Source organism: Hyperolius riggenbachi, chromosome 9 (genome assembly GCF_040937935.1).
Source record: "Hyperolius riggenbachi isolate aHypRig1 chromosome 9, aHypRig1.pri, whole genome shotgun sequence".
Classification (NCBI taxonomy): Eukaryota; Metazoa; Chordata; class Amphibia; order Anura; family Hyperoliidae; genus Hyperolius; species Hyperolius riggenbachi.
Genome location: NC_090654.1, coordinates 64,783,766 through 64,810,029, shown reverse-complemented (window position 1 = coordinate 64,810,029; position 26,264 = coordinate 64,783,766). Strand labels below are relative to the sequence as shown.

General features: G+C 45.0%; 1 protein-coding gene across 7 annotated transcripts in view; it reads left to right on the top strand.

Annotated features, from left to right (window-relative positions):
* SEMA3F (semaphorin 3F) overlaps nucleotides 1–26,264 on the top strand; it is a 165,874-nt gene that overhangs the window by 112,109 nt on the left and 27,501 nt on the right. For 4 of the 7 annotated variants that reach the window (XM_068252949.1, XM_068252946.1, XM_068252947.1 and 1 more), the window contains 5 exons: nucleotides 12,541–12,701; nucleotides 16,168–16,230; nucleotides 16,534–16,653; nucleotides 21,334–21,417; nucleotides 23,822–23,915. In XM_068252949.1, coding sequence (XP_068109050.1) covers nucleotides 12,541–12,701; nucleotides 16,168–16,230; nucleotides 16,534–16,653; nucleotides 21,334–21,417; nucleotides 23,822–23,915 — 522 coding nt within the window. Of the gene's footprint in view, nucleotides 1–12,540; nucleotides 12,702–12,737; nucleotides 12,960–16,167; nucleotides 16,231–16,533; nucleotides 16,654–21,333; nucleotides 21,418–23,821; nucleotides 23,916–26,264 lie in introns of those variants that run through there. The other 3 variants (XM_068252952.1, XM_068252950.1, XM_068252953.1) reach the window with 2 other exon arrangements.

Here is a 26,264-nt window from a genome sequence, read left to right as displayed (position 1 = left end):
ACCGTTAAGGGAAATATTACCAATGGAGCACTGAGAGCAATAAAAAATGTGTCTGTTGGACACAGTGGCGTCATTCTTTAAGTGGAGTATACTGTATATGATATATTCCACTGATATGGTGAGATTAGGGAATATCCCTGCAGTCCTGCAGAGTTTATACGTTTGGTACACACTATGCAATTTTCCTGTCAGATCGACTGGAAATGTCCCATCGTTTGATATTCCTACTTGTTTGATCTCCTTCCAATTGAAAAAAGGATCAATTTTAAAGAGGGACTTTAGCGAAAAAGAGAGAGAAAAATAAATCAATACATTGCAAAGTAAGACGTTAAAAAATAGATGATCAAATTATGATTGATCTTCGCCATGTAATTTGTTCATATTGTTTGATCCACAATCAACCTACAGTTCATCACCTTTACTACTGGCAGACATGAAAAAAACAACACCGACTGTCATTATCTATAACCACACCCCCTAACAATGCCATAGGCTAAAAGGTTGTTTTTTATACATATGCACAGAGGGAGATACTGGTTGCTTGGGAGTTGGAAATAGCCGTTATTTCCCACAATGCAACAAGGCTCCCACAGTGTGATGTCAGGACATCACACTGTGGGAGGGGTTTCACCACAATATCATCCATACAGACGTCCCTGATTAACTATTTGATGAAGGGTAAAGATTTCTCGTGGGAAAAGGAGTATCATCCACTGATTGGGATGACGTTTAATCTCCTTGGTTGCAGTTCCTCTTTAAACTCAGTACTGCATAAAAACTATCTCTTTCTCGATCTGAAGCAACGGACATGTTGGAAATTATCGAGCAAAGTTAAATTTCCCATCAAGCTGACGGGAAAATTGCATGGTGTGTCCCCAGTCATAGCAGCTGGGATGACCAGAAGCTTGTTGGCCTCTAGCTCTGTATATCCTGCTTGGAGCAGCATTGACAGCATCCTCCTGGGAGCTTCATGTTCTGCAGACAAGACAACACCACCAGCCGGGACCCTTTACAGCATCTCCCCCTCAGCACAGACTGCCTGTCTCCTCCTGGAATGTGACCTACTTTGAAGCCAGTGCTGCCCATTACCCCATGGCCTGCCCCTCTACTGGAGCTGCATGGAGGGAGCTGTGAAGGGTGAACAACCTCCAGTTCATCTTCTGAGGTCTCCACCTTATCAGCTCTGCTGTCCACTCCCAAACATGCCTGAAATTCTGATTCTGTTGCTTTAACTTACAGGGCACACTGTGTCTGTATGGCAGAAGATAATTACTATAGATACAAAGAGATGATTGTATTCTCTTCCATATATCCCAACGCACTTAACACCGTCTTCTCAGCTGTCACATCTCACTAGTCACATAATTAATACAATTCCTTATTTTTTTTTACAATATTCTTTTATAAATTATTTAGTCAGTGTTTGCCCATTGTAAAAGCTTTTCTCTCCCTGACTTACCTTCTAAAATTTATCACAGGTGGTGACATCGTTAGTCCTGCCAGGTGATCTGTATGGAATGTTAATTACTGAGAGTTCCATGCACAGAGGGAGATATTGCTTGCTTGGTAGTTGGAAAAAGTTGTTATTTCCCACAATGCAACAAGGGTCACAGACAGCAAACTCTTAGGATCATGGTCCTGACCTCACCTTAACCCACATGTGGTCAGTGGATACAAACGCCTCTAATATAGCGTTGGTCCCACCTATCGATCAGTATTTTATGTGGCACCAGCAGTGAGGCCTCGAGTGAGTGGAGCAGTGCACAGTCATGTGATCTCAGATATGAGGGTTGAAGGATATGGTTTAGTCATGTGATGTCAGCAGTGAGAAATGAAGGGCATAGTCATGTGATCTCAGCAATGAGGGTTGTAGGCTACGGTCTCAGTCATGTGATCTCAGCAATGAGAGATGAAGGGCACAGTCATGTGATCTCAGCAATAAGGGGTTGTAGGGCCCAGTCATGTGATCTCAGCAATGAGGGTTGTAGGGCCCAGTCATGTGATCTCAGCAATGAGGGTTGTAGGGGACAGTCATGTGATCTCAGCAATGAGGGTTGTAGGGGACAGTCATGTGATCTCAGCAATGAGGGTTGTAGGGCACAGTCATGTGATCTCAGCAATGAGGTTAGTAGACAACACCATGTGATCTCAGCAATGAAAGGTGAAGGGCATAGTCATGTTATCTCAGCAATGAGGGTGGTAGGGCCACGTCATGTGATCTCAGTAATGAGGGTTGTAGGGCCACGTCATGTGATCTCAGCAATGAGGGTTGTAGGGCCACGTCATGTGATCTCAGTAATGAGGGTTGTAGGGCCACGTCATGTGATCTCAGTAATGAGGGTTGTGGGGCCACGTCATGTGATCTCAGCAATGAGGGTTGTAGGGCCACGTCATGTGATCTCATCAATGAGGGTTGTAGGGCCACGTCATGTGATCCCAGTAATGAGGGTTGTAGGGCCACGTCATGTGATCCCAGTAATTAGGGTTGTAGGGCCACGTCATGTGATCCCAGTATTGAGGGTTGTAGGGCCACGTCATGTGATCTCAGTAATGAGGGTTGTAGGGCCACGTCATGTGATCTCAGTAATGAGGGTTGTAGGGCCACGTCATGTGATCTCAGTAATGAGGGTTGTAGGGCCACGTCATGTGATCTCAGTAATGAGGGTTGTAGGGCCACGTCATGTGATCTCAGTAATGAGGGTTGTAGGGCCACGTCATGTGATCTCAGCAATGAGGGTTGTAGGGCCACATCATGTGATCCCAGTAATGAGGGTTGTAGGGCCACGTCATGTGAGCTCAGTAATGAGGGTTGTAGGGCCACATCATGTGATCTCAGTAATGAGGGTTGTAGGGCCACGTCATGTGATCTCAGTAATAAGGGTTGTAGGGCCACGTCATGTGATCTCAGTAATAAGGGTTGTAGGGCCACGTCATGTGATCTCAGTAATGAGGGTTGAAGGGCCACGTCATGTGAGCTCAGTAATGAGGGTTGTAGGGCCCAGTCATGTGATCTCAGTAATGAGGGTTGTAGGGCCACGTCATGTGATCTCAGTAATGAGGATTGTAGGAAACAGTCATGTGATGCCAGCAATGAGAGGTGAAGGGCACAGTCATGTGATGCCAATAATGAGGGTTAATTGCACAGTCACATGATGCGAGGAGTGAGGGGTGCTAGGAAGGTTATTCTGGGAACTGTGTGGCGGTATATAAAAAATGATCTCCGTATTACTTGGAGTACTGCTTCAGATTGGATGCAGTCCTGGTTCTCCAGCAGCGTAAATTGAAGCCAGGAATGGGATAGCATGCTTCTGACACTCATTATATCTGACACATCCACTGACCCGGCCAGCAGAGGAGGAAACTCTGCATAAGCTTATTGTCCATGTTCACAGCCGGACTCCTCACATGCATATGGGTGACAGCCAGGATTATACAGTATAATAGGAATGATGAGGTGCAGCAGAATATCTCACATGTCATCATTTAGTGGAGTCAGAACAATGAAAACTGACTACTACACCATTTCTCTGTGTTACTGCACTCTGTGATCCTTGTGTAAGGAGATCATATGCCACCCACACACTGGAAGATTGTTATTGGATCAGTTGAATGTACAAACAGTGCAGGCGGTTTACTGCTGGTTTACTAGTATCTACTTCACAGTAACAGAGGAAATGGAGGTACAAGGTGGACCTAGCTGGGGAGGAATGATGGGTACGCCTATAGTATTACGCCCCAATTGAACCACTGCCCCCTAATGCCTGTTGTTTCCTGTATGAGCTGAGAAGGCAGTTCCTTCAGCATGGTGCCACTCATGCGCCTCCACCCTCTCCTCTCCATTGAGCAGAACGTGCTGCTCAGACAGTACCTGAAAAGCTTGTCTGTACAGTGATCCTTCCCAAACTTCCCCTGAAACGATCTGTAAGGGAATGATAGATAACTGCAGGGCTGGAATAATGGATGACTAGAGCAAGCTTAGCAGGGCAGGAGTGATAACTGACCTGGGGAGATGTAGCAGGACAGGAATAATGTGTTACTAAGACTAGAATAGCAGATAGAAAGGCAGGTAAAAAGGGCAGGTGTAGCAGGTAGGAACATGGGGCAGGTCTGGCGAGGCAGAAATGATGGATGATGGAGCATGCTTAGAGAATGATGGGTAACTGAGGAAGACCTAATGGGGCAGGAATGATAGATATCTGGGACATATTCTGCTGAGCAGCAATGATGGGTGACAGGGGCAGGCCTAGAAGAGAAAAATGATGGGTGACTGGGGCAGATCTGATAGGGCAGTATTGAGGGCCTGACCAGGGATAAAACTGGGCTCTGGGCAAAATCCAATCCCCACCCCCGCAATATTCCGGTATTATGTGCCCACCCCTCAGGTAGCAGCAGTACCTGAGGGGGGGGGGGGGGTGGGCACCTAATACCGGAATATTGGGGGGAATTAGATTCTGCCCGATTTTATCCCTGGTCAGCACCCCCCCGAAAGCATTAGGTTGTTCCTCTCAGCTCCAATTTGTTGCTGAGTGCATGCAGTGGTGCATCCTCTCCCCTGAACATAGTATATTGGCTGGTAACAGGAACAGATATGCCACAGATATGGGGACAGAAGGACACTAAAGGATGGAGGAGGAGCACGCTGGCCAAACAGGTGAGATCCCTCCTCTGCTTCCACTTTGCAACCATTAACCTTTTCCCATACACCTATAGTGACTCCCCTTAAAGGAGGAGACCTTGCGGCCATACAGCCATGGACAATTGCCCAGTTTGCCCCTATGGAAGCGACGACGGTGGGTCTAGTAGGCCAGGAATGTTGGGTGACCAAAGCAGATCTCAAGGACAAGAATGATGGGTAATGGAAACAGGTCCAGCAAGGCAGCATTTCTGGTGGGAATGATTCAGCAGGACTGGAATGATGGGTGACCTGGGCAAGTCTAGCAGGCCATAAATGGTAAACTGATTTGTTGGGATGTCACTGAGCTCTTCTGAGGACGGAAGCCTTCCTGTCCTGTAAATCTTCTCATTAAGCCCCATCATTATCTATGTCTTGGTTATCGCATTGTTCAGCGAGGCTCATGTTGTCTCAATTAGAGCATATGAAGATGAAACACTGTGACATTTGCAATAGTTTTAAAATTTAAAGCTACAAGCTTCGGGCACCGTCTCCGCTACTGTTTATTGCTGCCCCAGGTGCTTCATGTGTAATGCGGAAAGCACATCAAAGGTCGGATGAAAGCTTCGCTGCCTGACAAACATTAGCGGGAACTGTTTCAATAAGTGGGAGACGGAAAGTCATCTGTTCTGTCTTTGGTCAGTATTGTTTCTCATCAGTAAACTAGAAGCAGCCATGTTCCCCTCGCAGACACCAGGGCCGGGTATTGTGAAACACTGCATACAAGCTGGCACCGCTTAAATTACATCCTGCAGCGCGGGGCGTAGCCATGCCGCGTGCGTGTTACTGTACAATGAAAATATATGGCTCCGTTTGTGGCCATTCCGTGTTTCCCCCATGCAGCCACTTTATCTCCTCTGTGTTCCTTTGAAATGTTTCATCATGAAGAATCTTCAAAGAGGGTCAGAAAAACTGAAGCCACAAGATTCACATTAGCTAAGCCTTGGCCAACTTCTCGGCAGTTATGATTTTGTAAGAGCGGAAGATGGAAGATTTTGAGTTGTACATCATTTTTTTTATACAGCCTAACTCCAGAAACACATGTAAATAAACATCCTGATAGCTTTATAAACAGAGTGGTCAGCGGACTTGAGGTATCTCAGCTGAAGAGGTTAGCAATGGCAGTGTTCTCCCCAGACTTTTTTTTTTCCAGCCGGGTGGCATGAAAAAGTAGCCGGGTGGCATGAAAAAGTAGCCGGGTGGGGCCATATGAGCGAACGCAGGGCAGGTGCTTCTCTGCACAATTCTGCTTACAGCAGAGGAGGTGGTGAGCCGATGACAGCCGGGTGCTCACAAAAACTAGCCGGGTGGAGCACCCGGCTAAAAGAGCCTGGGGAGAACACTGAATGGGCTGTGTTGAGGAGGCTGGCATTCCTTGGTGAAGCATCGTCATGCTAGTCAGACTGGAAGGAGGCGGGGCTCTGACCACTCTCTCGACGTCTCAGCTACAGGAAGGTAAAGGAGCACCTGAGCCAATCAAGGAGCTTCTATAGAGGTAAAAATGAGTTCTGCAGTTGATTGGCCGGAAAGCATCAGTGTCTGGAATGGGGCACTGATGCATCCCGAAAAGATCCAGAATGCCAGACCATCTCAGCTGAGCGCATTGTTAACCCTGTCCACCGAAAGCTGCTCAGTCATGCATCCCATCGTTGCCGATCTTCCTCCGCCCATGGCAGCAGAAGTGTTGTGCGGCTAAAGTCATGTGATACATCTGTAGAGCAAAATTGTCACCTGCGGGGTCACATTCCAATCCTCGCAGGTGACAATATTTGTGCATGTGTACGCAGCCTTCAAATCTTTTGGGATCTGCATTTAAAGAGGACTTGGATGCTTTCCTTGCATTGAAGGGCATCCATGTCTATAATTCCTGGGAGAGTTGATCCAGGGATTTATCTGACTGTCATCTGGAGTCAGATAGGAATTTTTCCCTTTTAAGGCTAATTTGCCCACGCCTTGAAAGGTTTTTGCCTTCCCCTTGGATCAACTGGGATATGTGTGAGTTCAGAATGATGTCTTTGTGTCTGTATTTTGTTTGTTTTTTCAGTTTCTCCGGGTGAACTTGATGGACGGATGTCTTTTTTTTTCAACCAAACTAACTATGATTATAGCAGTCAGATATTCAGATTTTCTGTATAGAAAAACCCTTTTATAGTCAACTGTGAAATATTGTGGCCCGTATGCAATTAACTGTTACTCCTGAGTTTTCTGCTAGGTGAAATTTTCACATCTTATCAATGAAATGCCCTTTAAGCAGCCAGCAAGCAAGAAAATACTCAGAATAATTTTGACAGTAGTTTTTCACCTACAGGTAGAACTCAAAAAATTTAGATTTTTGGGTTTTCATAAGCCATAACCTATAACCATCAAAATTATAACAAATAAAGGCTTGACATATCTTGATTTGCATGTAATGTGTTTATTTCATATCTTTTAAGTTGAATTACTGAAATAAATGAACTTTTTGCACGTTATTCTAATTTTTCACGTGTACTTTTGGGATTACCGTATATTCCGGCGTATAAGACGACCCCCCAACTTTTCCAGTTAAAATATAGAGTTTGGGATATACTCGCCGTATAAGACTACCCCTCTTCCAACGCACACCAAATAAAAATAAAAAAATCATATACTGGTGCTATGTATGAACAAATACTGGTGCTGTACTGTATGTGGTACCCAGTATATAACAGTATATAGGTGATTGACTTGTTGCATTGGTCAACTCTCCTTAAGTAGACTGGTCAGCTCTCCTTGTCTACCTGTTTGTCAGAGCGGTATGGAAGAATAGATTGCGCTCCCTCAGCAGGGAGATCTGAAAGATCTGAAAGGCGGTAACAGGATAGGGCGTATCACCCGGCATCAATGACACCCGGCGTATAAAGGTCCGTACACACGCCGGACTTTAGGCAACGACGGGTCCGTCGTTGCCTCCCGCTGGGTGGGCGTGCCAGCGACAGTCCGGCGTGTGTACGCTCTGTCGTCAGACTGATACGGCTGTTTCTGAGCGATCCGCCCGGCGGATCGCTCAGAAACAGCCGTATCAGTCTGACGACAGAGCGTACACACGCCGGACTGTCGCTGGCACACCCAAGTCCGGCGTGTGTACGGACCTTAAGACAACCCCCAACTTTTCAGAAGATTTTCAAGGGTTAAAAAGTAGTCTTATACGCAGGAATATACATTTCAGTTTTGCGATTTATTTATTTTTTTTTCAGTTTATCTCGTGAGTTTTGTTGTAGGAGATAATTTTTTCATCTTCAATTTAAAATAACTTTTTTTAGCATTTTGCAATAGAAAATGTACCAAAAAGTAGGTGAAAAAGTACTGTAAAAAAAAAAATCAGGAGAAAAAGTGGATTGAATATGGGTCAAGATTTTTTTGTTAATGTTTTTGTGTCTCCTAGGAGAAAACTTAGGTGAAAAAGTGAATTGCATATGGACATGTGTTTGAATTCGTTTTCAGATAACACTTTGATAATTACATTCAGTTTGACAAAGTTTGGCCAGGAATGAACATGTAACTAGCTTCCAGTTTGACTGAAATCTTTCATCAAGTCCCTTCAAACAAAAATTTGATTGAATGCTGAAAATTCAGCTGAATGGAATTAAATTTGTGATGTTTTTCACAGTGGATTTACAATCCAGTTTGTAGGATTGAACTATCACATGGTACTGCACGGGGTCGGCGTTGCTGTAAGCGGCAGGTGACCCCTGGAGGGTGATTGCAGCTGTCAGTTAGTGACTATTAGTGTATAAAGTCTTGTCCTCTGTCATGTCCCGCGTCTCGTCCGAGTCTCCTCCGTGCATCTGCTGCTGTGCTAATCATCAATAACGGGGGATTTGTGGATGGCAGAAAAGGCCATGTCCTAGTGATAATAACGTCATGCTTACTTAGTCTCTCAGCTGTCCTGACTACTGCCAAACACAGCAACTATTCCCATTCTCTCTAATACGGAGAAACTGCTGCATCAACTGTATGTCAGGGTTTTTGTTTTTTTTTGATGTTTGAGAAAATCGTTGCTCTGTACCGTGTGTAATATAAGACCTCACGGTGTAATTAATTGTGCTTTAGGAGTGGATTTAGGGGCATCTTCTCCCTGCTGCGTCCACATGACATCACTCTGGCGCAGCTGTCGTGGGCTCGATGCCCCTTCACACGTCTAATGAAGATGTTTGGGATGTCTGGCGTCCCCATGAGAGGACTGGAGTTACACTGAGCAGTGGGGTTCTGCTGGGCCGGCTCCGGAGGTGTGAAGCCCCACAATCCCCCTCTTCCAGCGCTGCTAAGACTGTGTGCCATGTTACATAGAGGGACATTTTGATTGGACACATAGTGGCATTTTATTGGCATGGTATAAAAATACACAGAGCTACGGTGGGAGTTTTTGATGTGTTTGGCCGCTGAGTTTTCCTATGGGATCTCTGAGCCTTAGGATCTGTATTCATGCAATCCTTATTCCAGTTTATATCATTATTATTTATGTAGCACTAACATTAAACAATCCATGATGTGAACTGGCATCCCTACCATAGTCATTGGCTAGCATAAGGCCAATATGGGATTGGGGGGCGGGGACCAGTTAACTAAGATCAATGGCTGAATAGTGTACTGGTTAAGGGCCCTGCCTCTGACACAGAAGACCTGGGTTCGAATCTCTGCTCTTCCTTTTCAGTAAGCCAGCACCTACAGTATTCAGTAAGGAGTCCTTGGGCTAGACTCCCTAACACTGCTACTGCCTATAGAGCATGCCCTAGTAGTGGCTGCAGCTCCAGTGCTTTGAGTCCACCAGGCAAAACATGCAATATACTGTAAATGTTCTGTGTCTTGTCTAGTTTTAACTTGCCGTTATGTTTCAGGGATACACACACTCAATTCCATTTATATATTATAATACATTGTAATTGCAAGGATGCCCATCAGTGCATCAGGGGTAACGCGTCCGGTAGCGGAGGTACGGAGCGGCGCAACGTGTGACATCACCGGAGGCGGTGACTGCCCAGGCGGAGCTACAGAGCAGCGCAACGTGTGACATCACCAGACGCGGTAACTCCGATGCACGGATTTTCCAATAGTAGCGGCGGTTGGGGTGAGGGCCTGGGCGGCTAATTTGAATGCTGACATGCTTATTTCAGAGCTGCGCGCCTTCTTATATTTTTGCATACCCGCACATACTTCTTGGAAGCATATTATTGTTTTTGTTTGAACTTTTTATAATAAACGTGGGAAGAACCCTTTGCACTTTTACGCTATGTGAAGCGTTTTCTTTGGAGGTGACGTCTACCGATTGGAATTACAAAAGCCCAGCGGAGGTTGCCGAGGGGTGGCCTATACCCCTGATGCGCTGACGGGCCCGTCTGGCCGATCCATTTGGTGAATCCTTTCATATTGGGGGGGTATATGGTGCTTTGTATACTTCCCTCTATGTGGATAAGTGCAAGTTAAGGAGCTGACCACAGGAGAGACTGAACTTTGAAGCACTTTCCCTAAAATTGTATATTGTACCTAAGCTTTTCACAAAAAGCAGGGAGCGCTCCACCTATTATGAACTGGTGTTTGCTCAGCTCAACAATTTTTATTCTATTTATGTTTTGTTTATATTTACTGTGAGCGCTACTATACAGTATATTTTGTATTCAAACTTATTGCATAGTCTTGGAAAAAAGTGTGACCCTTGCTGGTTGATTCATGTTGTTGCGCAGTTGGCCAGTGTTTAGCTTTGCACGGATTAGTTGCCTTGGCAATGCTACCGTAATCATGGCTACATACATGTAACCCATGTCTCTGTGCACTGCTTCTCTTGTGGCATCTGTGGTTTATGGCGTCGCTGCAGGTTCTCTTTATTGCTAGCACAAGTAACCGTCTAGTTCAAGTTGTCAGATGCACATTGCTCGGACTGTTCCTAAAAGGCCCCTGAGCCCAGTTAAATGATGTAATTAGACGTGTCCCGGTCTCCAAGGTCATCCGCCAGCACTTTAAACTTTTAATTAACCCCTCGGCCCATTGTGCACCTGCATGTGGCTCTCAGCCATTGTAGACTGCGCGGCATCCGTGCTGTGCAATCTCAGCTCATTCTGTCATCTCGCAGCTCTGCACAGAGAAATCCTCTGAACAGCCCTCAGCGATTGATCAGACTGCAGCTGTCACGTCTGTGGATCAGATTGGAGAATGACATAAGAATAGACAGGATGAAATAGATATGATTTCTCGTATCTATAAAGCATTGACGTGTTACACAGAGCTTGACCGAGTGCATAGAACCATTCACATCTGAAGGATTTGACAATATCAAGCAGCACATTCAGAACGCTAACAGGCCAATATGGCCAGGTGCCAGTTTACCTAGCGCTAAGATTTCAGACTGTGTTTGGAAATTGAGCACCTGGGGAAATTTACATTAACCGAGAGAGGAAGACACACACACACACACACAAAACACACACACACACACACACACACACACACGCCTACACACACACACACCTACACACCTACACACACACACCTACCTACACACACACACACACACACACCTACACACACACACACACACACACACACACCTACACACACACACACACACCTACACACACACACCTACCTACACACACACACCTACCTACACACACACACACCTACACACACACACACAGGCCTACACACACCTACCTACACACACACCTACACACACATACACCTACACCTTAGAGCCTCAGTGTTTCACATGCAGGATTGGAATTACCTGTGCGATTAAAACCTCACCAGGTGTGGGGCTCCTCCCCCTGAGGGATACCAGCCAGTTTAGTTTATTACTTAAGGGGGTACTCTGCAAAAAGGAGGGTGCTAACACATACTCTCCTTCGCAGGGTACCCTTGTTATGGACAAAGGGCTCTTCCTTACCTCTGATGTCCAAGTGGAGGTGAGGTGATGGTATGGAGAGGAGGATGTATGGACTCTTATTACTATCTGCCCTTTCCCATAGGAGTCTTTATATGCTAAACCTATTGTAAATGGGTAATACGTGGTATGAAAGAAATGTATATGTTAATTGAAAAAAAACGTAATTTTCTTTTCTCTTTTTAAACTAACGTAAAATAAAAGGGTGTCTTCCTTTTTCCTCAGTACTCCAGGAGCCCTGATCAACAGTGCATTTGACTTTCCTTCTGGACCTCCTGTTAGTCCACTCATGTAGATCAGTGGGAACTGAAATATTGCATTTCCTGTAGAGCATTTGTATTGGTCCATTCACATAAAGTACACTGTATTGGGCTTACTTATCTCCAGTCCACATAACCTTTCCTCATGTTCTGAATGTTCTACAAAACAACCTATCCTAAACATTACAGTAACTAATTCCCTCCTTTTGTCCTAGGAAGAAGCTACTGTCTCGGCCTTTCCTTGTTGCATATATGTTTGCTGTTCTGTATTTAATTTGTGATTCTTAGGGGTGGTGTAGCTGGACACCTTTGCAATGGTTTTATGAATTGCAATAGCATTTAATAGCCATACCTCTTGTAAAATGGAAATGGGTTCCTAGCTAGATAAAGCAAATTGAAACCATTGAGTACACAAAGCCAGCACTCCAGATGCAGATGGTGAGGTAGTTTAATCCACAGCCCTGTAAAAAGCCAGCATTTCGTACTATCAGGACCCCTTCATCAAGGCAGCGGTAGGACCAACAATGGTTTTGTGGTGTAGTTCTTGAGTACTTGGCAACCTCCATGATCCTCTCCCTTTATACTACATTGCTGTGCCACAATGGTTTCCCAGCAAGAATCGTAGACTCGTTTTGCCTGAGACTGCATGTTGCCGCCTATATCCTCATTTTTGCTGTTGACTTTATCAATCTCTCTTTCTCTCGTTCCTACAGAGCTGAAAGCTTCCAATACAGCCCACTTCCTAAACTTCCTACTGAACACCACAGATTACCGCATTCTGCTAAAGGACGAAGATCATGACCGGATGTATGTTGGGAGCAAAGACTATATCCTGTCCTTGGATCTGCAGGACATCAACCGTGAGCCACTTATAGTAAGAGCACACACTGCCTGCCGGAGGCGCCCCTACACTTCCCACATGGCTGAACGTTGGCGATGAATCCTCCTCTGAATAGAATAACGAGTGAATGTGTTATGAGAGGAAGAAGTGTTCTAGCGCGAGGAAACGGCTTGTGGAGTCACACAGGCCTCCGAGCCATCTTTATGCCGCGTGTGCCGAGATGGGAAATAATGGATCTGCATCTCATTTAAGCCAAACAATGGCACTTGTAGAGAGATGACATTGCTACAGGCAAGGCAGCTAATAGAACATTCCTTAATGTAGATGTATTAAAAGATGGTTCACGTCTAATGAGGATGCAGCCAGAACGAGGCCTGCAGAGTAAATGAAGGACATAATAGGTGTTTTCCCTAATGTATCTGTGAATGAGACATTTTATCCAGAGCCTGAGGAGACAGAGCTTACAATGTACCGGCTCGTGATTTATTCCATGCCATAAGGAAATTGTTGCGGTTTTTGGAAAGATTTAAATATTTTTAGAACCTTTTGAAGTTTATGAACAGTTTTATGCCACTTTTCCATGATTCATTAAACACACAAACAAAACAAAAAAACTATATTTGCAAAGAATACTGAAATCTCCAGTAAGAAAACCCAGCTCTGCCTGCATGTCAGTTTACATTTACCAGCAGAGTTAGGGGTGTGTCCGTCCTCTGTGAAGTAGCCTGCAGTGTGACGTCCCAAGCCCTCAGCAGTCAACAACAACTAAACATTTGTAAAGGGCTTTTCTCCTGTAGTACCCAAAATAAGCTTGTCTCAGATCAGTACATAGTGATGTGTACAGGGGGAAAAGTTATGTGATCATAAATGCTAGACTAAACGAGTGTCTTTTCGGTTTTGATTTACACGTGTCCAGGGTTGGAGCTGTCTTGACGTTTGGCAAGGCATTCCACGGGGTAGGGGCAGCATGACAGAAAGCTCTGGCTCCAAAGGTTTTTAGTTGGACTCTGGGGGTGGTCAAGTTATTGGATCCTTTTGATCTGAGGTTGTGGGAGGTGTGATGCAGTAGTCCTAGTGGATCCAGGTCGGGCAATACAACCCTTAAAGGATACCCGAGGTGACATGTGACATGATGAGATAGACATGGGTATGAACAATGCCTAGCACACTAATAACTATGCTGTGTTCCTTTTTTTCTTTCTCTGCCTGAAAGAGTTAAATATCAATTATGTAAGTGGCTGACTCAGTCCTGACTCAGACAGGAAGTGAATACAGAGCGACCCTCACTGATAAGAAATTCCAACTATAAAACACTTTCCTAGCAGAAAATGGCTTCTGCGAGCAGGAAAGACATAAAAAGGGCCAATAGGTCATAGATTTTAGCTCTGGCATACTTCAATGAATGTGTCATTGAGCAAAAACAATAAAACAGTTAAAACTTATAAAGTAGATTTAAACATAAATTAAAACTGTGGAATATCTTAAGTCATTTTTAGGAGAAGGAAGATAGATACAATCGTTTATTTCATTAGTTTATTTTCGCTTTGGGTATCCTTTAAAGGAATGGAACAATATGCCTTAGAATTGAGGATATTTACTCCTGGCTCCACAGAGCTAGGCCTATCCAAACAGGGGAACCTGTAAATACAGTATTGGGACCACATAATACACACGTTGTCATATGTAGTTAAACAATGATGGTGTCAGTTTAGTTGTGCTTTAAATGCAGCTTAAAGAGGAACTTAAACCAAGGATTGAACGTTATCCCAATCAGTAGCTGATACCCCCTTTCCCATGAGAAATCTTTACCTTACCTCAAATAGATCATCAGGAGGTTCTGTATGGCTGATATAGTGGTGAAACCCCTTCCACAGTGTGATGTCATGACCGTGACCCTGACAGTTTCCTGTCTGTGAACCTCTTTGCATTGTGGGAAATAACAGCATTTTCCAAGCAAGCAATATCTCCCTCTGTGCATAGAACTCTCAGAAACAAACATTCCGTACAGATCACCTGGCAGAACTAAAGATGTCACCACCAGTGATGAATTTCATAATGTAAATCGGGAAGAGGAAAGATTCTACAATGGGCAAACACTGACTAAATAATCTGTAATGAACATTGTAAAAAATTAGCAATTTTATTAGAGATGAGCCGAAATTTTCGAAATTTCGAACTGCTTTTATTACGAATGCGAAATTTAACATTACGACCCAAATTCGTAATTTCGTAAATAATTTTCAAATCGTAATTTACAATTTCGTAATCGAAATTTCACTCCCGTAATGACGAATTTCGTGTCTCCAACCGAAATTTTACTTTTTCAGGTTTGTAAGGGTTTCTATCCCTCTAGATGCCTAAAATGAATAGCACAGCCAGCCAGCCAGCCAGCCAGCCAGCCAGCCAGCCAGCCAGCCAGCCAGCCTCCTCCTCCTCCTCCTCCTCCTCCTCCTCCTCCTCCTCCTCCTCCTCCTCCTCCTCCTCCTCCTCCTCCTCCTCTCTCTCTCTCTCTCCAGAGATCTGTAGTATTTCAAAACCATACTCACATTCATGACATGTCCAGGGATCAAACCCAGGCCAACCACATGGAAGACAGCTATGCTCACCACCATACCACCAAACACACACTAAATAGACTGCTAACCTAAATCTTACTTGTAGACAGTCATATGAGACACATGCTGGGTGCAGGGCTTTGTGATTGGACCATGGACCATGCGATAGAGTGAGGTGCAAAAATGAAATCATGCCTAGCAGAGGATGGTTTCACAATGCTAAATGCTAGGCTGGCTGTGGTGCAATTGGTTAGTGCGTCTGGCTGGTAACAGCAAGGTTACAGGTTCGATTCCATCCAGGCATGTCTTTTCCTTTTGCGTTCAACAGTTGTCCAAACAGAGCCAACAGAGCCCCAGATAGCCATGTAGAGTTAGGTCACAGTTAGCCTGGCTGTGGTGCAATTGGTTAGTGTGTCTGGCTGGTAACAGCAAGGTTACAGGTTCGATTCCATCCAGGCATGTCTTTTCCTTTTGAGTTCAAGAGAGAGAGAGAGAGAGAGAGAGAGAGAGAGAGAGAGAGAGAGAGAGAGAGAAGGTTGGTTGGTTATTCATTTTAGGCATCTAGAGGGATAGAAACCTTTGCAAACTTTAAAATACTAAATTTCGTAATCGTAATTACGAAAATTTGCGTAATTTGCGAAAATTACGAAATTTCGATTACTGCTAAAATCGTAATTGTAGTAATTTCGCGAAATTTCGGAAATTTGTAATTAGGTCATTACGCTCATCCCTGAATTTTATTCATTATGGAATTTTCACTACAGTCCCTTTTTAATCTCCTTTGTACATAAGGCTTTAGGTATAAGTATTCTTTATCCAAAAATCTCTAATTCTGTTTGTTTGGAACTCTGCCTTTTAACTGCAACTAGTGAACTGTAAATCAAAAGTATGGGGAAAAAAACACATTATTTTTTCTAATATTATGTCTCTCTCTCTCCGCTCAGATCCATTGGCCGGCGAAGCAGCAGAGGATAGAGGAATGTGTCCTGGCCGGCAAAGACAGCAACGTGAGTACTGTTCAGAAGATCTAACAGACATGAAATATAAAAAAGTATCCAGAAGTCTACAAATAACTTTAAAAAGTCCAGAGTCAGATGTAGGAAAAGCTGGAGGGAGATGAAACGAGCCTTTATTGTAGGGAATGCGGCACACAGAGATGTGAGGAGGGCAGAATTTCACTCTGTACAGAGCTGAATCTGGACATCATTAACGGATGTTTCTTCTCTTTCTCTTTTCTTGTAACCTCTTCCCCACTTTCCTCTGTTCTCTGCTTTACTGAATCCTATTCTCTCAACTTCTTTCACCTACAGGGAGAATGTGGAAACTTTATTCGTCTCATACAGCCCTGGAACAGGACGCACCTGTATGTGTGTGGGACAGGAGCCTATAATCCCGTGTGCACCTATATCAACCGTGGCCGCAAAGCACAGGTACTCCAATCCCTCCCATACAGCAAACACTACAGTGACCTCTAACCAGCCTCCTCCTCCCAGGTGCCCTGTTTCTCTGCCAGAATATTGCTCCTGCTTTTTGATGGCCTTGTTTCCTGGAGGAATGGCCTACAGAAACTCTGGGCTGTGCAGCATTCTGCAGGATTATAGGGTTGTACAGTCATCTGCAAAGATAACTGGATGCAATAGTCTGCAGAGAGAACAGGATATGCAGGAATCTGCAAAGAGAACAAAATGTGCAATAATTTGCAGGGAAAACAGGATGTGCAGAGAGAACAGGATGTGCAGGTAGAACAGGATGTGTAGGAGTCTGCAGGGAGAACAGGATGTGCAGGAGTCTGCAGAGAGAACGGGATATGCAGGAATCTGCAAGGAGAACAGAATGTGCAATAATTTGCAGGGAGAACAGGATGTGCAGAGAGAACAGGATGTGCAGGTAGAACAGGATGTGTAGGAGTCTGCAGGGAGAACAGGATGTGCAGGAGTCTGCAGGGAGAACAGGATGTGTAGGAATCTGTTGGGAGAACAGAATGTGCAGTAATCTGTAGGCAGAACAGGATGTGCAGGAATCTGTAGGCAGAACAGGATGTGCAGGAATCTGCAGGCAGAACAGGATGTGCAGGAATCTGCAGGCAGAACAGGATGTGCAGGAATCTGCAGGCAGAACAGAATGTGCAGGAATCTGCAGGCAGAACAGGATGTGCAGGAATCTGCAGGCAGAACAGGATGTGCAGGAATCTGCAGGCAGAACAGGATGTGCAGGAATCTGCAGGCAGAACAGGATGTGCAGGAATCTGCAGGCAGAACAGGATGTGCAGGAATCTGCAGGCAGAACAGGATGTGCAGGAATCTGCCAAGATTTACCTTGTGGGTGATCTGGCTCAGCATTGGAGATGCCAGACCTGTGACGTACAACCCACCACAGACCTTCAAAGACAATGCCTGTCAACTAGCGGTTAATGAATCGCCACAGTTATCCGCATGTGGGTGCACTTTTGCCGGCATTTGCTGATCCTCTTAGTTGCACTCTCCTCACGATGGATATGCATGGTCCACACATATATAAACATGTCTTATATGTACACAGTTGTACATCTTTTAGAAAGACAGTGAAGGGAATGTTTTCTGGTAGGTGTGGTATAGAGTGTAGGGTAGTCTGGGAGCTGATGTTGCAGCCCTCACAGTACAATGCTGGGAGTTATGTAGTAGTGTGCGCACTTGTGTGTGTACCCCTCTCCCTCTGCACTGGTCACTTGCCTCCAGCCCAACCCCTTCTGTAACATTGTGCACACGTGTGTGTATCACCCACCGCACGGTGCACTTGCCTCCAGCCTAACACCTATGTAACAGTGTGTGCACAATGTGTGTGTACCCCTCTCCCTCTGCACTGGTCACTTGCCTCCAGCCCAACCCCTTCTGTAACATTGTGCACACGTGTGTGTATCACCCACCGCACGGTGCACTTGCCTCCAGCCTAACACCTATGTAACAGTGTGCGCACAATGTGTGTGTACCCCGCTTTTCGAACTAGGCAATTGCCTCCAGCCCTCTCACCGTTTACGCCCACAACCTGTTTAATATTAGGCCTGCGGGAAGTGAGCATTAGAGGTCCTTTGATGTGAAATATAAGAGCGCTCAGTCATAATATCTGAAGCTAAGGTCCGAATTAATCTCAAAGCACCTAATCTCCCTTTTCACTTAGATATTAATTCTTTGTGGCTTTGTGGAAGTGACAGTTTAAGTCTCCTGACATTGAAAGCAGATGATATGAAAAGAGTTTGCCAAACAATACAAAGTTTTCTTTTTGTCAATCGTAGCAATCAGTCCGGTGCAAATTCCAAAGGGAATTTTGTTTAAAAAAAAAAAGTCGTGATTTGCTAAAGTCACTGACAAGCTCTAGAAACGATTAGAAAACATTTGTGTAAGTAGCTATACTGTATATGCTTGTTTCACGTGTGTGATTTAGACACTACTGCTGCCAAAGAGATTAGCAGGACTGCGAGGCAACTGGTATTGTTTAAAAGGAAATGAAATATGCCAGCCTCCACGTACATCTTACTTTAAGTTCCCTTTAAGCTGCTTTTGTACTTGTGTTCGGTGCAGCAGATGAGCCTGTCATGGGATCACTGCACAAAACCATACTTTATATGAGCCTTCGGCAGAATGCGCCAACAGGGTCCTATGCATAGGCCGCCCCTGTTCATTGACTTACTCCCTGCTGGACAGGAAGTACGTTACCCGGATTCACAAGGGTCCGCGCATGCACGTCGGACTGCGCTCCGCTGCATCTCCATGGACTTGCATTACTGCATAGTCTGTGCGGTAGGCACGGATCATGCAGTAACACATGAATGACTTTGCGATGGGATTGGGGCGATTTTTTTACTTCCAGCACAGTGCATTGGGTGAGTATGAAATTCTCTATAGATTAATTGCCCTTGCAGCAGGAAAGCATGCATGGTGGCATACCTCAGGATATGTGAAAGGGGCCTCAAGGTTACCTTGAAGTAAATTTGGGGAGTATAAACTGATCATAAAGTAAACAGTCAGAGGTTAGATGCAGTGGAAAAAGAGTATATATTATCAGTAGATTCAGAGATTGGAGCAGGTATAAGTGGAAATGTAAGTCATTAAGCAGTGCTTCACTTTTGATCAGTGAAGCCATCCTTCACATAAAGGACCAGTAGGGGCACTTTAAAAGTCAAAGGGGATTGATTTTTTAAAAAATTCAAAGGGGAGGCACTTTCTCCTGACACTGGAGCACTTCCTCCTGACACATTTAGCAACAGTAATACTTCGGCAAGGCATAGTTCTTGGACAGAAAATAGTTCTACCGTGCAGTTTTCAGTGTGGGTTATAGCAATGGGTATAATTATCATCAGATAGTTTATCAGTAGTTTACATTATTCCAGTGATGAAGGGTTTTCACTGAGGGAACAGATACACATTTGTGGAGGAGAAGAGGCATCATGATCTATATACACTATTGCATATAATAGTATCCTGTGTTGCCGTCAATAATGCAAAGATTCTTCTCCTTGTTGCTATTTTATGTATACACTGTATATATTGGATTGGAAAGTGATATATGTGCTATGTTTTTGGCTTGTGTATATTTAATTATAATGCTATAAATTGGTTGGTGTCTTTGATTTGAGGAAGATTGATGAAAAAAATGTGACAGCGTGATACAGTGATGTCAGGAAATGTGCACGGCTGTGCTGGTGTCAGTGAATGTGTGCTGCACTGCTAGTGTCAGTGTGTGTAGCAGTACTGGTGTCAGTGTGCACAGCAGTACTGGTGTCAGTGTGCACAGCAATGTCAGGGAGTGTGGGCGGCAGTGCTAGTGTCAGTAAGTGTGTGTAGCAGTACTGGACTGGTGTCAGTGTGCACAGCTAGGTCATGGAGTGTGGGCGGCAGTGCTGGTGTCAGTAAGTGGGCACTGCAGTGCTAATGTCAGTTAGTGTGCAAGGCATTGCTGGTATCAGTGAGTGCGTGCAGCAATGTCAGGGAATCTGAACAGCAGTACTGGTGTCAGTGAGTGTGTGTAGCAGTACTGGTGTCAGTGTGCACAACAATGTCAGGGAGTGGGCGCAGCAGTGCTGGTGTCAGTAAGGGGGTACTGCAGTGTCAGTGTGAAAGGCATTGCTGCTATTAGTGGGTGTGTGCAGCTATGTCAGTGAGTGTGAGCAGTAGTACTGGTATCAGTGAATGTGTGTGGCAGTGCTGGTGTCAGTGTGCTCGGCAGTGTGTGGCAGTGCTGTTATCAGTGTGCACAGTGATGTTATGGTGTGTGCCTGGCAGTGCTGCTGTCAGTAAGTGGGTATTGCAGTGTTGCTGTCAGTTAGTATGCAAGGCATTGCTGTTATCAGTGAGTGTGTGTGGCAATGTCAGTTAGTCTGTGCAGCAGTACTGGTGTCAGTGAGCGTGTGTGGCAGTTCCAGTGTCAGTCACTGTGCTCCGCAGTGGTGATATCAGTGTGCACAGAGATGCAATGGTGTGTGCCTGGCAGTGCTGTCATCAGTAAGTCGGTATTGCAGTGTTGCTGTCAGTTAGTATGCAAGACATTGCTGGTATTAGTGGGTGTGTGGCAGTGTCTATAGGTCTGTGCAGCAGTACTGATGTCATTGTGTATGTGTGACAGTACTGCTGTCAGTGAGTGGAAAATGCAGTGCTGCTGTCAGTTAGTTGCAATTGCTGATGCTGTGTTTAGAAATGCTTACTGCTTGTGTGTGAATCGTGATTGTTCTTCTGGTTGGGAGTTGAATAATATATACTGTATATATTGTATCATACATGTAGTGATGGTTTTACATTGTGTTACATCATTTCTGTGTATTCATGTGCTGCACACATTAACCTGCATCCCTGACTGTTGTGCTGCATGAACATTCCCTGTCCCTCCCAGGAATACAGTCTGTGTCTATGTGTGCATGTCTATGTAGAGTCCCACGTGTCTGTGCACATCATGTGCGCCCCCTGTCTCCAGTGTACACAATTGCATCCCACAACTAACACCTAGAAGTAGGGCTAGCATCTCCATCTGTGTGTCCGCCATCCGTGTCTTGTGCCACCTCCGTTCCTGGCGGTGTACCTCTTCCTGACTTTAACCTGAGCAGTCTTCAGGTCTAACTTTTATCGCCCTGCTCCTCTCCTCAGGCCTCAGAGCACACAGCGCCTCCCGGAGGACGAGGGAGCAGAGCAGCAGATTTCCTGCCCAGTCCAGCACCAGCAGAGCACAAGGTGGGGCCACTCCCAGGGGCCCTGGAGCCTCCTTCCCCATCCAGATTCTGGGGCAGTGACAACCTTTAGCTCAGTGTAGCCCACTTACCTCCATTCTGGGTGACACAAAAAGTTAGGAATTTGCCTATTGGTTTTAGAAGGACACAGATAACCCCCAGTTAGGTGGACAAATTGCAGTGAGAAGCCCAACTGGAACATATCAGAAACCCAATGTAAGAGCTTCAGCTCCCCCACAAGAATGAGAGGATGGGCCCATCCGTTGTGTGATGCCATGAAGAAAGCAAGAAGGGACAGCGGGAGTGTAGTATGTTAAAATACAATGTGGAAGTAGATAAGACACAGAATGTGTATACTCACAAATGTGGGTTACCACAAAGGCAACCATTGTATAGGCAGGTGGGGAGATTAGACCTGACCCCACTCAAATTAAGAAGTCTCTCTCTGTAGATAGGAAAATGGGGATAACACCCCTGCACCAATGGTGGACTAGACCATGAACTGATTATGTAAACGGAGGTGCCAATATCAGGATAAAATGTATTAAAAGCTGTTTAAAGAAAGAGGTAGCGGTAGAGATACCTCCCCAAATGTAGATACATATTCAGCTGATTTGTATTTAACAAATAATTTATTCAAATACTTTGCAATGCAATGCATTTCACAGGTTAAATTTCACTTCAGAAGGCAAATAGTTTAGAGCTAAAACTAAACTGACAGAGGTTCTTGGCTCCTAAATAGACTCACTTTAGTTTGTACTCCAAATTATTGCCTGATGAAGCGGCGTTGAACCTGAGAAATGTGTTGCATTGTGGAGTATTTGAATAAATTGTTGACTAAAAATCAACAAAATCTTTGACTACTTTTGGAGGAGGTAAGTCCACCACTACCTACTCCTTTCATACGGCTTTTAATACATTTTAACCTGATATTGGTGCCTCTGTTTACATAATCAGTTCCGTGAAGAAACACTCTTCTTATTCACTGTACAGCAACTTCTTTTTGCAAATGTGTGAGAACGATACCATCAGTCCACACCCTTCTGAAAGGGATTAATATGTAAATGTTTTAGTAACTTGGCAGATCTGCAGAACATACATTTTGTACATGAACATTGAACACATGAAAGGCGGGGTTTGGATTTTTTAATGAGACTAATGGTTTAGATTGCATTTTACTGCATGTCTTTGGTTTGTGTTGATTTTCTTTTTTTCCAAACATAGCCGATATTGTTCTGCTGTGTTTGGAATTGGTTCCTAGTTGTGTATTTCACGTATGTCAGAAGGAAACTGCTGTCAGGAAATCTCAGCAAAGAAGCAGAGACGAAAACTACTGCTGGGATATTTATCTTTTGTCGGAAGAATAGACCCCAACATCTGTAAGGAATTCTCACCACTTTAGCAGGGGCACACAACTATTGTTATTAAGAGATTGAGAGGAGACCTAAACTACCACAGGTCAAACTTACCATTGTAGGAAACACTGCGGTGAGAACTCGCCACTGTGGTATTGGAGGAAAAACAAACTACTGCAAGGAAATCTGTCCACTGTGGGTGGGGAGGAGACACAAACTACTACAGGGAAATCTCACCACTGTGGCAGGGGTGGAGACACAAACTACTACAGGGAAATCTCACCACTGTGGCAGGGGTGGAGACACAAACTACTTCAAGGAAATCTGTCCACTGTGGGTGGGTAAGAGACTTAAACTACTACAGGGAAATCTCACCACTGTGGCAGGGGTGGAGACACAAACTATTGCAAGGAAATCTGTCCACTGTGGGTGGGGAGGAGACACAAACTACTCCAAGAAAATGTGTCCACTGTGGGAGGGGAAGAGACGCAAACTACTACAGGGATATCTCACCACTGTGGAAGGGGTGGAGAAACAAATTACTGCAGGGATAATTTCTACTGTAAGAGGGGAGGAGACAGACACTACTTCAGGGAAATCTCTCTACTGTGGGTGGGTAGGAGACACAAACTACTGCAGGGAAATGTCACCACTGGAGTCTCTTGGACATGTAAGAATGCAGCAGACATTTCTCAGTATTTCCATTGTACCCAGAGGTTGCCCTTTAAGCTGATGAACTGGACATTTTGCCCCTTTTGCCTGTTGTCTGTGCTTCACACTATGTGTATCAGCACAGCTTGTGAACTGTCCCCCATTGTCCTCTCTGGTCACCTTCAGCAAAGCCTCCATTATGTTTGCAGTTTCACCTCTGCAGAGGAGCTTTTTATGTCTTCATGGGTTGGGCGTCCCTTGTTCTCAGAGCCCAGAGATTCCATTATCTTTGCATTGGGTGAGAATCCTGATCAGGCTATGTCTGGTGTGGTGGAACATCTGGATGGGCGCTCTGGCTGGCAGGACAGGTCCTCATCTTTCTTCTTCTCCTCTCTCACACAGGATTATGTCTTCTACCTGGATCCGGACCGCGTGGAGTCGGGCAAAGGAAAATGTGCTTACGACCCTAAACTGGATAGTGTGTCAGCCCTTGTCAGTAAGTGAAGCTTTCTATTCCTATCCTGGAATGATAGAATGAAACTCTGTAAATCCTGCTGCCCTCTTTCCCGCCAGCTCAATAAAAGCACGCCGGCCACACTTCTGCCTGTAGACTTCCCTACTTCTCATTGCAGGAAAATATTATTCATATTTAACCCCTCCACAACCTCACATATTTCATGACCAGAGAGTTTCATGTAGAGGGCTTATTATTGTACAGTATTTTTTTATTATTATTATTTTGTATTTATACATTGCTGACGTGTTTTGCAGCACAGTCCATAGTCCTATAGCTAGGACTCACAATCTAATCCGCACCATAGTCTAAGGCTGCTTCCACACCAAGACGTTACAGGCGCACGTTAGTGCGCCTGTAACGCTCCCCCAACGCACAGCAATGTAACACAAGTGGGCTGTTCACACAGCCCACGTTGCGTTACATGTAACGCTGCGCGTTGTAGTGAAAGTGCAGCATGCTGTGCGTTCTAGCGGCTTTAGCCGCATTAGACTGTTTGCACATGCTCAGTGGGGGGCGGAGAGGAGGCAGGGAGATTCCGCTACAGTGGCCGTGCACATGGCTACTTGATATGCACTGCACTGGCGGCCGCTGATTGGCCGGCGGGACCACGTGATGCGGAGTGTCTCGCTCCGCATCACGTGGTCCCGCCGACCAATCAGCGCCACTCTGGGAGACCTTATGCGGATAGAGCCGCCTAACGTGGCTCGCTCTACCGTCCTCTCCCGCACCACCATATGTTGCGTTAGGGGCACGTTATGCGACCTTAACGTAGCACCTAACGCAACGTCTTAGTGTTTAAGTAGCCTCAAGGTGGCTGATTAACCTTCTGATTTGAACATGTTATTGAATAGGAGGAAATTCGGTGCTACAGTATGTCCGCCTGATCAATTTTGATCAATTTTGAGCTAAAATCAGGGGGATTGATCAGACCTGCTGATTGATGTCAGAGGGATTGATCAGACCTGCTGGAAAATCTTGGTGTAAAGTGTTCCCTCATGCCCATTTTCAGTGTTTTAAATTTTTACCTGGCCTCCTCCAGTCTCCCCCGTTACCGCTGTGTCTTTATGGTAAGCACCTTTACAGTGGGTGTATGTGTGACATCACATACGCACATGGTGTCGTGATACAGGCGCTTGCTGAGGAGACCTTCAGCGTTTGCACAGGTAAATATTGCACTGCTCCTTGCACTAATCTGGGGGTTAGGCAGCCTATGGACCCAGGGACCCCCATGCTATTTCTTTGTGGGGGAGAGGCTATACATTCTAGTTATGCCATTGGCTGCACACACTAGATTCTTTCAGAGATGGCTCCAATCAGCCGTCTCGGCCAAGAGCACTAGCTTTTGTATGAGGCTTCAGACTCCTTACTGGCTGATCCACAGATGCTCAGTGACTGGAGATATGTTTTGTTATCAGTCCATCTAGTGAAAACTGTGTATAGACAGCGACCTTCAGATACTTATCAGCTCCTTCAGAAAGCACGCTGTCCGCTCAGAGACACTGTATGATGTACAGAGTGGGCCTTGTTGTGTTTTCGCCTGTCAAGGATTTCCAGAAGTGTCAGTCTGCAATTACTAATGAAGCCCCTGAGAGGAATTTTAAGAAAAGACAAGAGCCTGTGTGTGTGTCTATACAGTGTGCAGATAATATCTGTGTAACAACGTCTAGTCTTCAAACTTCGCAAATGAAGACAGATTGTAATCAGAAACTGTATAGTAAATGCCCAGCAATGGCAATTATTGCTGCTCGGTAATTATTATGAGGAATGTAACACATCAAAACAAAATACATTTCCTAAATAAGGACGTTTCATCAGTAAGTTAAACAAAGATATAGAACTTAAATTGAATCCATGATACGGGATGGATGAAAATACACATTAAGGCCTGGTGCACACCAAAACCCGCTAGCAGATTTGGAAACGCTTTTTCTTATTTTTCTGTAGCGTTTCACCTAGCATTTTGCAGTTTTGTGAAGCATTTTTGGTGTAGTAGATTTCATATATTGTTACAGTAAAGCTGTTACTGAACAGCTTCTGTAACAAAAACGCCTGCAAAACCGCTCTGATCTAGCGTTTTTCAAAGCGGTTTGCGTTTTTCCTATACTTTACATTGGAGGCAGAAACGCCTCCGCAATCCAAAAAAATGCCTCACCCCGGGAGTATGTGTTTCAGCAAAACGCCTGCCGCTCTGGTGTGCACCATCCCATTGAGATACATTGACCAAGCGTATCCGCAGCCGCAAGCGGCTGCAAAAACGCCAATAAACCCGCTCGGTGTGCACCAGCCCTAAAGAAGAACTTCGAACTTCATTCCAATCAGTAGATGGTA